Genomic DNA, 14,701 nt, shown 5'->3' on the forward strand with positions numbered 1-14,701 from the left:
AAGGTGGCCGGCTGACCGATGCCTATAAACTATTTTTCAGTCCTCAGCGCCAAGGTCTGATAGGTTCAAGCAACCATCGCCGGCGTCTGCATTATATGGTATAGGAATATCTAGGGGCAAGAGCAATCTTGGAGACCTTTCCAACAGAACATTCACTGGGTTACTGGGTCTTGAGGATGGACCACTGGCCAAAACTTGCTCAACATGCAATCGAGCTACTGGCCTGTCCTGCATCCAGCGTGCTTTCTGAACACACATTCAGTGCTGCTGGAGGGTTTGTAACAGATCAAAGAGACTCCTGTCCACAGACTCCATTGATAGGCTCACATTTAGAAAAATGAATCAGTCCTGGATCAGCAGATATCAAGCCGCTGATGCTGATGTAACCGATTGAATTTGCCTATCCTATTCCTCCTGAATCTTGATGATGCTAGCTTCCAACAATATTTTTGGTTTAGGGCACCACCACCACCCAAGGCCCAATTTTTCTGCCCCTGTTTTACAGGGGCCTGTAATTACAATTTTTGAAATAATATTTAACAGCAGGACCCGTTCCTGTGCCCAACAAGAGTAACTGTGAGGGGTTACAGTGTTCTGACACCACCAACACCTAAGGCCCAATTTTCTGCAGAGTATATAGTGCAGTCCGTATAGTATATATACTGCAGTTCCATACTAAAATCCATACATACTGAAAATCCATACCAGACCCTTATCCGAGCACGCAACCTGGCAGGCAGCAGGAAAAGAGAGCGGCCCCCCTCCTGAACCATACCAGGCCACATGCCCTCAACATGGGGAGGATGCTTTGAGGTCACCCCCAAAGCACCTTGTCCCCATGTTGATAGGGACAAGGGCCTCGTCCCCACAACCCTGGCCCGATGGTTGTGGCGGTCTGTAGGTGGGAGGCTTATCGTAATCTGGAAGCCCCCTTTAACAAGGGGGCCCCGAGATCCCGCCCCCCCATGTGAATGGGTATTGGGTACATTTTACCCCTAGTCATTGACCAAAAAAAGTGTAAACCACAATACACAGTTTTTAACAAGTCTTTTATTTAAAAAAGAAAAAAGTGTCCCGCGATGTCCATCCATCTTCAATCATACCTCCCGACAAACCCAAAAAATAGAAAAAAAAAAACCACCTCTGCCTTAATGGGAGGCGTCCCGCCGACTGCTGTCTCTTGGCTGTGACAGCTGTTATATAGGCAGGGGCGGGCCACCCGGTGATGTAAACAAGTGACCCCACATCTTCTGACATGTGCCATCAGAGGGGGGCAGGGTCATCGGTTTACGTCAGCAGGTGATCCCGCCCTTGCCTATATAAGAGCTGCCACAGTGAAAAGACAGCAGTCTCCTGGAGGCCTCCCATGGAGGTGGAGTATTTTCAGGTTTTTTTTTTCTATTTTTCGGGTCCGTCGGGTGGCATGATTCAAGATGGATTTACATCCCGGACACTTTTTTTTTCTTTTGAAATAAAGGAATTGTCAAAAACTGTCTTTTGTGGTTTTAACTTTTCAACACTTTTTTGGTGAATGGATAGGGGTTTTTAAAGGCTGCTTGCTCGGATAAGAGTCTGGTATGGATTTGGGGGGGGGGACCCCACGCTGTTTTTTTAAAAAATTATTTCTTCAATAATTTTTTTATCTATATTGCCAGGGTCCGGTAATACATTACAGCCGCAAACAGTTTTAAATGACATTTTTTCCTTTAGCAATGCCACAGATGCGCTACTTTACAGGCAGACTAAGGGGACCACCCAGGCACAATAGTTAAAGGAATATTTCATTTTAATTGTTTCACTTTATGCATTATTAAAATCACTGCTCCTGAAAAAACGGTCGCTTTAAAAACCTTTTTGTTTAATTGATACATGTTCCCTGGGGCAGGACCCAGGTCCCCAAACACTTTTGAATGTTTGGGGACCTTTAAAATGAGCACTTTTGATTTTTCATGTTCATGTCCCATACACTTCAACAGTATTCGCACAATTGTTTCCCTGTTCACAAGTTCTGTTGTAAACCGAATAATTTTATGTCTCAAAATGAAAAAATTACAGTTTTTCTACCTTTATTTTGCAGTCTCCAGTGCTGTCACATGACTTCAATTCTACTTCCTTCTGAGCCTAAAAGCAGCCAGTGGGTGTGGTTACTGAAAGCTAGTGACATCACTTCCAGTACAGGGGCGGATCCGGGGGGGGCAACGGGGCAATTGCCCCCTCTGAGAAATGCGGGTGAGTGTGAGAGAGCCGGCGGGCGGCTCCATAGGTGAGAGAGCCGGCGGGCGGCTCCGTAAGTGAGAGAGCCGCTGGGCGGCTCCATAGGTGAGAGAGCCGCCGGGCGGCTCCGCAGGAGAGAGACAGCGGGCTGGCCCGACGGCTCAGTTGGTGAGATGTGCCGCTCGATGTGTTTGTGGGCTGCTGGCCAATCAGGGAGCCGGCGGGCGGAGGAGCAGAGAGATGACATCATCTCTCACTACCCGGCACCCGCCCTGCATCCCTGCAGTTCCCTCCTCACCATGCAGGCAGCTGCGGCAGCAGAAAGATTACATCATCTCTCTGCTGCCTGTCTCTGGGACACAAGAGACCCCCTTAGCAGGTGGAAAGTGACAATCTTCATCTGGTGACAGGCGACATGGCAAATGACAATCCGCAACATGTGGCAGGCGACGTGGCAAGTGACAATCTGCATCTGGTGGCAGGCGACGTGGCAAGTGACAATCTGCATCTGGTGACAGGCGACGTGGCAAGTGACAATCTGCAACATGTGGCAGGCGACAATCTGCATCTGGTGACAGGTGACGTGGCAAGTGACACACTCAGGGCTCCCACTGATTCTGCATTATGGTGAGTTAAACTATTTAATTTTTTATAACAATGTAATAATAGTAATAATGCGCTTCAATCATCCTGACACCATAACAACCATGGTGCCGTGATGATTGAAGCGCCAACACCAGCCATTTCCCCGATAGATGTACCCCAAAAAAATATATTTTCTGGCAGTGCCCCTCCTGAGACTAGACTCTGGATGTGCCCCTGTTCCAGTAAGGGGCACTGTTCCTGTGTAGCCAGTGGGCGTATATAGGATGGGAGGAGCTTAGCATAGGTTCCCGCCCAGAGTTCTCTCAGTGTACATCCTAATTCATGAGAAAATGAAGAAATAAAAAGCCCCATCCACCCAGGACACGGGGGGAGGTGCAGTGCACATATACAGTATAGCTGTGCTGGGCTTTGAATGAAGACTAGCACAGGAGAAGGGAGCTGGACACAAGGGGGGGGGGGGCTCTGCCAGCGTAGCTGGAAGTTCTCTGGGGTCTCAGCTCACAGTCTACAATGATCACAGTACAGGCAACCACACTAAGGCTCTGTTTCCACTAGTGCGACCTGTCATGCGATTTTAAACACAAAGTTGCATGACAAGTCACAGCCCATTGATTTCAATAGCATCCGTTCCCATCTATGCGACTTTGAAAAGGTACCTGCAATGCTTTGATGCGACTTTGATCCAGAAAGTGTAAAGTTGGATCAAAGCTGCATGCAGTCGCATCAAAGTTGCACTCTAGCCTTAGCCTACGTTTCCACTAGTGCGACTCCAAAGCTGTGCAATTTAGAGTGCGACTTTGAGTGCAGCTTTTATCCAATTTTACACTCTGGATCAAAGTCGCATCAAAGTAGTGCAGGCACCTTTTCAAAGGCGCATAGATGGGAAGAGAAGGACAATGTTTTCAGGAAGTGAGAGTACCACATGCAGAATTCAGATAAAGGGAAATAAGGTTGTCCCTGAAGAACAGGAAGAAGCTGATAGTCTGGATTTAATTAGACTTTCTAAGCGACACAATCTACTATACAGAAAATGAATAATGTCAAAGATAAAGATATTTTACATATAATTAATAGAAAATTTTTCATTTTTGACTGGACTTCCACTTTAAAAAGGCACAGCTTGAGACATGCAACTTGATATAAAAAGATTATTTTACTACAAACATGTTAAAATTATATAGAGAGACTTTCACAAATGTCCACTAGAGGACTATATCCTCTATATGTAATGTTTCCCCATATATCATACAGGACACCAATGACCATCAACTAATTAGGTGTAACAATATTCTGTATAGTCCAGATGATCTTGTCCAATGGTTAACGTGTTTCCCTGAATAGCTTTTTCAGGACTGTCTGCTTTTGAGGGAAACATCACTATCGTCATTAAACAAACACAAGATAAGGTAAGTATATATTTATATACGGTCATTCATATTACACACTTTATTAGATTATATATTTATAGACTGCACAGCTTACATCAATATGGGGGCAAATGATGGAATTCACAATCCAGTCTGGGGGGGGGGGCAGAGCATAGGGAACCCAAACCAAGGGGAAACAACAGAGTATGGCACACAGGTGAGAAATCTATAATATACTAAGTAGAGAGCATAGTTAGGAGCAGCTCTATAGGGGAGATAAGGAAAGATTTACATAATTCACACATTCTTATACCTTACTTACAAAATGTTCTTTCCAATATCTTGTAAGTTTCCTACATCAAGTGTTCCAAAATGTGGGTAGTAAGATGAACATCCACATGTATAAACAGGAGATCATTCTACAAAAACAGAGAAACCAAGATCTAGGCCACCATTGTATGCACATTTGTGATATCTCACCCCATAAATTGCCACTTACATCCAATATAGATAATCAGCTGTGGGTTCCAATGTAATCCATGGCTATGTAGCAATATCCCTAGGAGCCAATAATACTATATGTGATGTGGAATATACCCCATCTTCAGAAGAACCCCTGCAACACAATGGCAATGCTTGTTACACTTAGGGGCTCCACCAAACCCAAAACAGCATAGCGGAGTCTCACCCTGTTATCCTAGGGAAAACAATAAGTGGGGTCCAGATATATACAGCTGGATATCATGGAGGATAATATCTTGGGAAGAAGGGAGGGAAGAGCTTCAAGATGAACAAACACGCCATAACTGTACAGATGCCACGTAACACTGACAGCGCTGAGGAAAGGAAATGTCGATAACCAGCATTTGTTTACATGTGATTGGACACAGCTGATCACATGGTAAAGAACCTACGTCATCAGCTCTTTACCACAAACGGTGATGCACAGTGTCCAAGGGGCACAGCTCACCACCGATCGCCTCGCTACTCGCCTCCGTGAGCACACATGTTCAGCAAGAATGGTAGCATGTTATATGACGTCCTCCCAGAACGATAGCAGTCCCACCATCATTGTACTTTAGGCTGGGCAGGAATCAGTTAATATTTTTGGTTTAAATAACTTTTATCCTGCAATGTCTACTGTAATTATTAGTGCATGAGTATGATCTCAGGTACTAGTATGAAACTATTCCTAACAAAGGAAACTAAGGGATCTATGTAAAGAAAATATGTTGGACAAACGTGACAAACATTCATCTACTCGTTACATATTCTGGCCGTAATTTAACTCAGTGATTTCCTATGATAATCAGCTCCATCTAGTGGCCATAATAAGACATTTTGCCTCAATCAGTAAAAAAAAAAAAAAAAAAAAAAACACAGCACAATACCTCATGGCCACTAGATGGAGCCAATGATCATAATGCTGGTCACATTTGTGCAACTATTTATTTTTAAAATAGACCCCTAAGTGTTTGTGAAAGCTTACACCACAAAATGTACTCAGCCAATGAAAGGTAATGACTCCATTTTTATTTTTCTCCTGCTATCGATGGCCAACACTTCATCCATGTCTTTGGTGATCTCTGATCTCCTTATGAACTGTTTCTTCCATGATGAAGATCAGCCATGGAGTATATCTAAAGTGTATATCAGGAAGAGCTGCACGATTCTGGCCAAAATGAGAATCACATTTTTTTTTGCTTAGAATAAAAAGATCACAATTCTCGCCACATAAAATCTTTCACATTATACAAAATAAAATTGGGCTAACTTTACTGGTTAGTTTTTTTTTTTTTTAATTAAAGTAATTTTTTTCCAAAAAACTTGCATTTGAAAGACTGCTGCGCAAATACAGTATGACATAAAATATTGCAACAACCACCATTTTATTCTTTAGGGTCTCTACTAAAAAAAATATATATAATGTTTGGGGGTTCTAAGTAGTTTTCTAGCAAAAAAAAAAAAATGATTTTAACTTGAAACCAACAAATTTCAGAAAAAGGTTTAGTGTTTAAGTGGTTAAACGTTCCTAACTTAAACAGAAGTCTATTCCATTGGCAAATTGTTACAATGTTTCTAGTTAAGTTCACTGCTAAAGAATGTTCTGATTCTTGGCAGACTGCCAAGATTTTTTTCTTACTTTCTTTTGATGGCTGTGGCTTCAGAAGAGCAGAGAGATTTCTTTGCATAGCAAGAATCATGAAAAACTTTTCAAGATTGCAACGGGAAGAAAAAAAAAAAAAAAACAAAAAAAAAAAAACCACGCGATAATGATTGACGATTAATCATGCAGCTCTAAATATCAGGGTGTGCTTCTTCCCCACATGAGAGCTGTGATGTCCAGCAACATTTATATAGAAGACATTTCCCACAGGAAGACAAGACTTCAGTGAGGAACAATTCCTTCACTCAGGACAGGAATATGGCTTCTCCCTCGTGTGAGATCTCTGATGTGTGGAAAGACTGGACTTCCATGAAAAACATTTCCCACACTCAGGACAGGAATACGGCTTCTCCTCTGCGTGAGATCTCTGATGTGTGGAAAGACTGGACTTCCATGAAAAACATTTCCCGCACTCAGGACAAGAATACGGCTTCTCCCCCGTGTGAGATCTCTGATGTGTGGAAAGATGCCACTTCTGTGAAAAACATTTCCCGCACTCAGGACAGGAATACGGCTTCTCCCCAGTGTGAGATCTCTGATGTCTGTAAAGATGAGACTTCACTGAAAAACATTTCCCACACTCAGGACAGGAATACAGCTCCTCCCCCGTGTGAGATCTCTGATGTGCGAAAAGACTGGACTTCTGTGAAAAACATTTCCCACACTCAGGACAGGAATATGGCTTCTGTCCCGTGTGAGTTCTCTGATGTCTGTAAAGACTGGACTTCAATGAAAAACATTTCCCACACTCAGGACAGGAATACGGCTTCTCTCCTGTGTGAGATCTTATATGCACAATAAGATGGGATTTAGAAGGGAAACTGTTTCCACAGTCAGTACAGTAAAAGCTCTTCCCTGTTGGAAGGACGGCACCGTCCCTCACAGTCTGAGGTTCCTCAGGATAAGAGGAATACGATGGTCCATCGACACTGTGTGGTGCCGGATGGACATTTGAGGTAGCCGGGTTTTCTCCTGGACTATACTGTGTGATGTCCTCATCTTCTACTTTACAGTCTGGAGACAAAGTGAGACAATCCTCTGAGGTTTTCCTCATCTCCCGTCCATCTACTAAAATAGAAATAAAAAGATTACTACTAGACATGAGCAGGACTCCGCCCACATCAGGCAGCTTTGTCTCTGAGGATCTTACAATTCCTATGAGTATGTTTAGTGTTGTCACCCCAGGGTGGCTTTGTGGACAACACAGTTAATGATATACTAATCCACATCCTAAAATGAGTATATATATATATATATATATATATATATATATATATATATATATATATATATATATATATATATATATATATATATATATATATATATATATATATATATATATATATATATATATATTATTAGGAATTGAGGGAAAAAAAAAAAATTATGACTTTTCAGGCATATTGTACTCTTTGTTAAAAAAAAAAACAAAAAAAAAACAACACAACAGTATTTATTTATTACAAATCATTCATGAAAAAGACTAGGACAAGAATAAAAAACATTTACAAAGTGAACGTGGTTTAAAAACATGTCTCAGTGACCAACCAAACAGTCCAGAGAGAGACGAGAAGGTTCCTATGGCTTTACAAATGAACCCCTAAAATAAAATCTAGTAACACTAAATATATATATATATATATATATATATATATATATATATATATATATATATATATATATATATATATATATATATATATATATACACACATACATATACACATACATATACACACACATATACATACACACATACAAAAAAAAAAAAAAAAAAAAAAACTTACATTTAAATGCCCATCAATGCAGCGTTATCGTGTCCATCTGCAGCCTTGTCAGTGCAGCCTTGCCCCAGTGCAGCATTGTCCCCAGTGGTCAGTGCAGCATTGTCCCCAGTGGTCAGTGCAGCATTGTCCCCAGTGCCGCCGACATACACAAGTTTAGTGTGTGTTTTTAAATATGGCTTAACGAGCGCCGCCGAGAACACAGTGACTGGGCGGAGCCGAGATACACATAGCCGAGGGTTCTCGGCTCTTCTCGGCGCCGTTCACAGTCACACCCAGTCCCTATGATGGACAGAGGTCCACTGGGCGGGACTGTGAACGGCGCCGAGAAGAGCCGAGAACCCTTGGCTATGTGTATCTCGGCTCCGCCCAGTCACTGTGTTCTCGGCGGCGCTCGTTCAGCTGAACGAGCGCCGCTGAGTCCCTCCGAACCCCGCGGCGCCATATTTAAAAATACATGCTATGTGAATGTCGGCGGTGATCGCTCCGATAGATCACAAAATGGTGGGGATCGGCGTATAACACGCACCCACGATTTTCCCCTGATTTTAAGGGGAAAAAAAGTGCGTGTTATACGCCGATAAATACGGTGTATATAAGATGACCTAATCATTTATCATACAGTAGTCATGTATTGAGGGGTTGATGGAGGCAAGCTGGAATCGATCAATTCTGCTTCAATGTTCAAAGGGTACATTCAAAGTTTGCTCGACCAGTTTTGCGCTCTGGACGGGCTTCTTCTGGAGCTATATGAATATATGTGTAAAGAAGAAGAAGTATGAATTTATCACTGGAGGTGAGGCAGGCAGGTAACACAAAGACTTCACAGGGGGTTCCCGGTCACCATAAGGTGACTGGAGCTCATTGGGGAACCTGAAAACTGCAGAGCCAGAAAAGGTGTATATTGGACATGAACTGATAGATATCTATTTGCATTAAAGGTGACCAGCTGAATGCTAGGTTAAGTACCACCCATGGCTCTGAGGGTATTACAAATAAATAAAAAGGCACCATTTAGTAATATGTCATATAAACAGGTGTATAAATCTGCTCCCTTGCTTATTGCAAGAGGAGCCTACTTACCAGTATATTTGGCCCATGGCATGTATCCTACAGCTCCGGGGTCCCAAGGAATGACCAGGTCCTGCCTAAATGGTGCCAAACGAACCCGCCATTAAATACCCATCCCAATCAGGGGGTCCGCACGCCATCTGGACAGCGCGTGATGCTCCTAGCCTGACCGTTCATCCTGCACATGCGCCACATAGGTCGGTCCATGTGTACTCACGGCCGCTGCCATACCCGAAAGTGACAGCCACAAAGAACCTGACAAGGGCAGGGAGGAGTGGCTGCGTCAAAGACAAGAAGGTTTCACTGAGTGGCAGTGCGCCTTCTGGTGTACACCTCCAGTACCGCACACGCCACCACTCCATGGGAAATTACAGGTCTAAGTGGAGGACTTCATAGGCGATCCAAACAGCCACAGACAGCAAACAGGGGGAACACTGAGTGGCTAAGCACCCTCTAGTGAACTCCCTGAGTGCTGTGCACACTGCCACTCCATATAGGATCCAAGCCCAATTGAAAGGCCAGATGAACAGCACTGCCAAACGCATAACAGACTCCAAAGGAGACTCGGGTGTCCCCAGCCTTCATATCCTGGTTGCCTCCCTCAGTGACAAATTATGTTCACAAAAAGGTAAAACCTATACGAAAAAGATATAATGAATCAATGATGATAATAGTCATGATAAAATTACGTTCCATATATACAGTGCCTTGAAAAAGTATTCATACCGCTTGAAATTTTTCACATTTTGTCATGTCACAACCAAAAACGTAAATGTGTTTCATTGGGATTTTATGTGATAGACCAACACAAAGTGGCACATAATTGTGAAGTGGAAGGAAAATTAGAAATGGTTTTCAATTTTTTTTTACAAATAAATATGTGAAAAGTGTGGGGGGGGGGCAATTTTATGGCGCCCCTCCGAGTCAATACCTTGTAGAACCCCCTTTCTCTGCAATTACAGCTGCAAGTCTTTTTGGGGATGTCTCTACCAGCTTTGCACATCTAGAGAGTGACATTTTTGTCCATTCTTCTTTACAATATAGCTCAAGCTCTGTCAGATTGGATGGAGAACGTCTGTGAACAGCAATTTTCAAGTCTTGCCACAGATTCGCAATGTGATTTAGGTCTGGACTGTGACTGGGCCATTTTAACACATGAATATGCTTTGATCTAAACCATTTCATTGTAGCTCTGGCTGTATGTTTAGGGTCGTTGTCCTGCTGGAAGGTGAACCTCCATCCCAGTCTCAAGTCTTTTGCAGACTCTAACGGGTTTTCTCCTAAAGATTGCCCTGTATTTGGGTCCATCCATCTTCCCATCAACTCTGACCTTCCCTGTCCCTGCTGAAGAAAAGCATCCCCACCACATGATGCTGCCACCGCCATGTTTCACGGTGGGGATGGTGTGTTCAGGGTGCTGTGCAGTGTTACTTTTCAGCCACACATAGCGTTTTTCTTTTAGGCCAAAAACTTAAATTTTGGTCTCATCTGACCAGAGCACCTTCCACATATTTGCTGTGTCCCCCACATGGCTTCTTACAAACTGCAAACAGGACTTCTTATGGTTTTCTCTTTCACCAATGTCTTTCTTCTTGCCACTCTTCCATAAAGGGCAGATTTGTGGAGAACACGACTAATAGTTGTCCTTGTGGACAGATTCTCCCACCTGTGCTGTGGATCTCTGCAGCTCCTCCAGAGTTACCATGGACCTCTTGGCTGCTTCTCTGATGAATGCTCTCCTTGCCCGGCCGGTCAGTTTAGGTGGACGGCCATGTCTTGGTAGGTTTGCAGTTGTGCCCATACGCTTTCCATTTTCCGATGATGGATTGAACAGAACTCCGTGAGATGTTCAAAGCTTGGGAGATTTTTTTTATAACCTAACCCTGCTTTAAACTTCTCCACAGCCAACCTAGCTTATATCACCGTTATTCCCAAACAGGGTAAAGACCCCAGTGAAGGTGGGAATTAGACCAATTTTGTTAATTAATAACGATTTAAAAATTATGACAAAAATCTTAGCTAATAGACCAGCTTCCTTCATTGATACCTATATCCATAAGGATCAGGTGGGATTTATCCCTGGGAGGCAGGGGCTGGACTAGATTAGGAGAGCGGTGGACTTAATTTCCCTAATGCAATCCTCTTGGGATGGAGGCCCTTCTCAGGAGGGATATATCCTTTCCATAGATCTCCAAAAGGCCTTTGACACGGTCACCTGGCCCTACCTCTTCACCATCCTACAAAAATAGGGTTTCAGCCCGGAATTTACGAGAACCCTGGAAGCCCTCGATTCTTACTCTAAAGCACAAATCAAACCACAAGGTCACCTCTTGGATCAATTCCCCATGCTGAAAGGTACCAGGCAAGGATGCCCCCTTTCGCCCATTCTTTTCGCCATTGCGATAGAAACTTTGGCATTAGCCATCAGACAACACCCGGACATACACGGGGTAAAATGTGGTCAATTGACCCACAAATGTGCCTTATTCATCAACGATGTTCTTCTTTTTGTCACCTCCCCCCTCATTTCCACCCCCAATATTCTCCGACTCCTAAAAACATTTGGATCAGTTTCAGGCCTGCAAGTTAACATGACCAAACAGCCCTAAACATCAAACCCCCCCCCCCCCCCCCCCCAAGACCTAGTTGATAGACTCTCCATCCTCTCTCCCCTACCTGGGCGCTCATCTCACTTCCAAAATTGAGCTATTAAACCAATGCAATTACCCCCCCCATGTTTAAGAGATTAACGGAAGACCTCTCGCAATGGTCCCTATATAAAATGTCCTGGCTGGGGAGAGTGAATGCGGTCAAGATGACCTTACTGCCCAGAATGTACCTCTTCCGCTCCCTCCCCATACCCATAACAAAGCGTCTCCTAGATAGACTGCAGTCGGCGATTATACGTTTCATCTGGGGCAGTAAGGGACATAGTCTTTCCAAGACAGTTCTATTTAGATCCAGGAAAAAAGGGGGACTAGGACTACCTAATCTATGGTGGTATTATCAGGCTGCCCAACTCTGCCAATTCTCTGTCATTTATTCCAAAGGTCCGAAACCAGACTGGGTAGATATAGAAAGATGGGCGACCCCCAACTATACCCTAGATTTCCTAATATGGAGCCCACAGAAAGATCGACCCCCAATTCTTTCTCCCAAACGCTCACATTCCATGACTCTATGTGATTCCCTACACAAACAGCACTCCCTGACATTGGCCTGGCGCCCTCTGGCGCATATTTTCCATAATCCCCTATTCCCCTGGGACTCAATACCAAGGCCTTTAGGTGGTGGCTAGACAAGGGCCTCTACAGAATAGGGCAATATTGCAATGGTAACAGCCATATCACACTTACCTATTGCATTCCTAAACTCGATATGCCACCTTCGGAAACATTCCGATATAACCAACTGTTACATTTCTTGCGCCAAGTGTGGAAGAGTTTTGAGAACCCGCTCTCTGTAACTCAATATGAGCTTTGGTGTTCCTCAGCCGTGAGCGTGAGAGGGGAATCTCCCAAATCTACTCAGCCTTAGCCGAACCCTTGGAGAAAGCGACCTACATGCTGAAATGGGAGCAAGATCTCCAGTTTGAGTGGCACCTGGACAAATGGCACACAAATTTTGCCTGCTCCTACAGGGGAATCTTCAATAGTTCCCTTGTGGAGGCGGACCTCAAAGTCATTTACCGCTGGTACCTTGTCCCCACCCGTCTCACCAAATTTTACCCTCAGTCCTCTCCACATTGCTTTAGAGCAGGGGTGTCAAACTCAAATTTCATCGTGGGCTGCATCAGCATTATGATTGTCCTCAAAAGGGCCGGTTGTATCTGTAAGATTAGATGTCCAGCGCATCCCCTCCCCTTACATTAGATGTCAAGAGCCACCCCACAATCAGAAGTTAAGTCCCCTACTCTCCCTAACATCACAGTGCATCCCCTTTCCTTGTGCTGCTGCTGGGAAGAAGCTGGATGCATTGCTTGACAGCAGAAAGTAGGGGTCTGGAGGAGAACCAGAGGAGGGCTGGAGCTCTCCTGCAGCTGCTAGAGAGGTGTGAGGGCCACATGAAATGGCCTGGAGGGCTTTAGAGGATGTGGCCACATAGGTTCTCTCCTGCACACTTTATGGGAATGTCCCAGAATTAGAGGATACTGGAACAGAATCTTTAATCTCATCCGCAAATCCACTGGATACGTGGTGAAACAGGATCCCACAATAGCACTCCTTAATAGCCGAATCCCTGATGTACCCAAATTGACCCACTCCCTAATCTACATTATCCTCCTGGGGGCCAAGATTACAATAGCCCATGCATGGAAGTTCCACTCCGTTTCCTTTCACCTAACCAAACAAAAGATTTCCTTGATTATGTCTCAGGAGAAAATCTCCAACACCATACCCGATACATCAGAGTAATTTAGACTCACTTGTGAGCCCTGGGCCAAATATATAGGAATCTCTCTACTTCCCTAAGGAACAGAAGCCTCCTTAAGACTGAGCAAGTCATGCTGCTGGCCCGTATCCTCTACCCTCCATGAAGGTTCCCCCCCTCCCCTTTTTCTTCTCTCTCAAACCTCTCTTTCTTCCCACTCTCTCTTTACCCCTCATTCTTCCTCTTCCCGCAACTTTCTCTCCTTCTACCCTATGATCAACCTTAGGTTCAACCATCCCACTACGTGTTCTGGAGTGTGCTAACACTCCAGAACGGCTCATCAGTCAAATATACCGAATCATAAAAAAAAAAAAAAAAAAGGGGAGGAGACTCTTTTTGTACCCTCCTCTATGATCTCCACTTTTTGACCACCATATGTTTCTATTGTTAATACCATGTTTATCTATTTAACATGACTCCCAGTGTGTTATATATCGCGGTCAGGGGAGCGGCCTGGCCCTCTCCCTGCAGTTCCTGGTCTTACACCCGGTTGCCCCAAGCACAGCAGGCTCCCATTTGGAGTGCAAAGGGCGAATGGGGGGTGACCTTAGACAGAGTCATTTAGAATTGTTTTACCCATCAAACCCTGTTCATTCCTTTGTTTTGTTTCTGCTTTGTTTATGATGGAGATTTCCCTTATATTGCACCAGCTCCTCATATGGTCTTTATCCATTTTTGTACAACTGTTATATTTTTTGAATAAACATTTTAAAACTTAAACTTCTCCACAACTTTATCCCTGACCTGTCTGGTGTGTTCCTTGGCCTTCATGATGCTGTTTGCTCACTAAGGTTCTCTAACAAACCTCTGAGGGCTTCACAGAACAGCTGTATTTATACTGAGATTATATTACACACAGGTGGACTCTATTTACTAATTAGGTGACTTCTGAAGGCAATTGGTTCCACTAGATTTTAGTTAGGGGTATCAGAGTAAAGGGGGCGGAATACAAATGCACGCCACACTTTTCACATATTTATTTGTAAAAAAATTTTGAAAACTATTTATCATTTTCCTTCCACTTCACAATTATGTGCCACTTTGTGTTGGTCTATCAC

General features: G+C 43.8%; 1 protein-coding gene across 1 annotated transcript in view; it reads right to left on the reverse strand.

Moving 5' to 3' along the window:
* Positions 1–14,701, reverse strand: part of LOC141121776 (uncharacterized) — a 427,874-nt gene that overhangs the window by 74,756 nt on the left and 338,417 nt on the right. The window contains 1 exon segment of the mRNA XM_073611495.1: positions 6,605–7,422. Coding sequence (XP_073467596.1) covers positions 6,605–7,422 — 818 coding nt within the window.

The sequence above is a fragment of the Aquarana catesbeiana genome, unplaced genomic scaffold (assembly GCF_042186555.1).
Source record: "Aquarana catesbeiana isolate 2022-GZ unplaced genomic scaffold, ASM4218655v1 unanchor229, whole genome shotgun sequence".
In the NCBI taxonomy this organism is placed as follows: domain Eukaryota; kingdom Metazoa; phylum Chordata; class Amphibia; order Anura; family Ranidae; genus Aquarana; species Aquarana catesbeiana.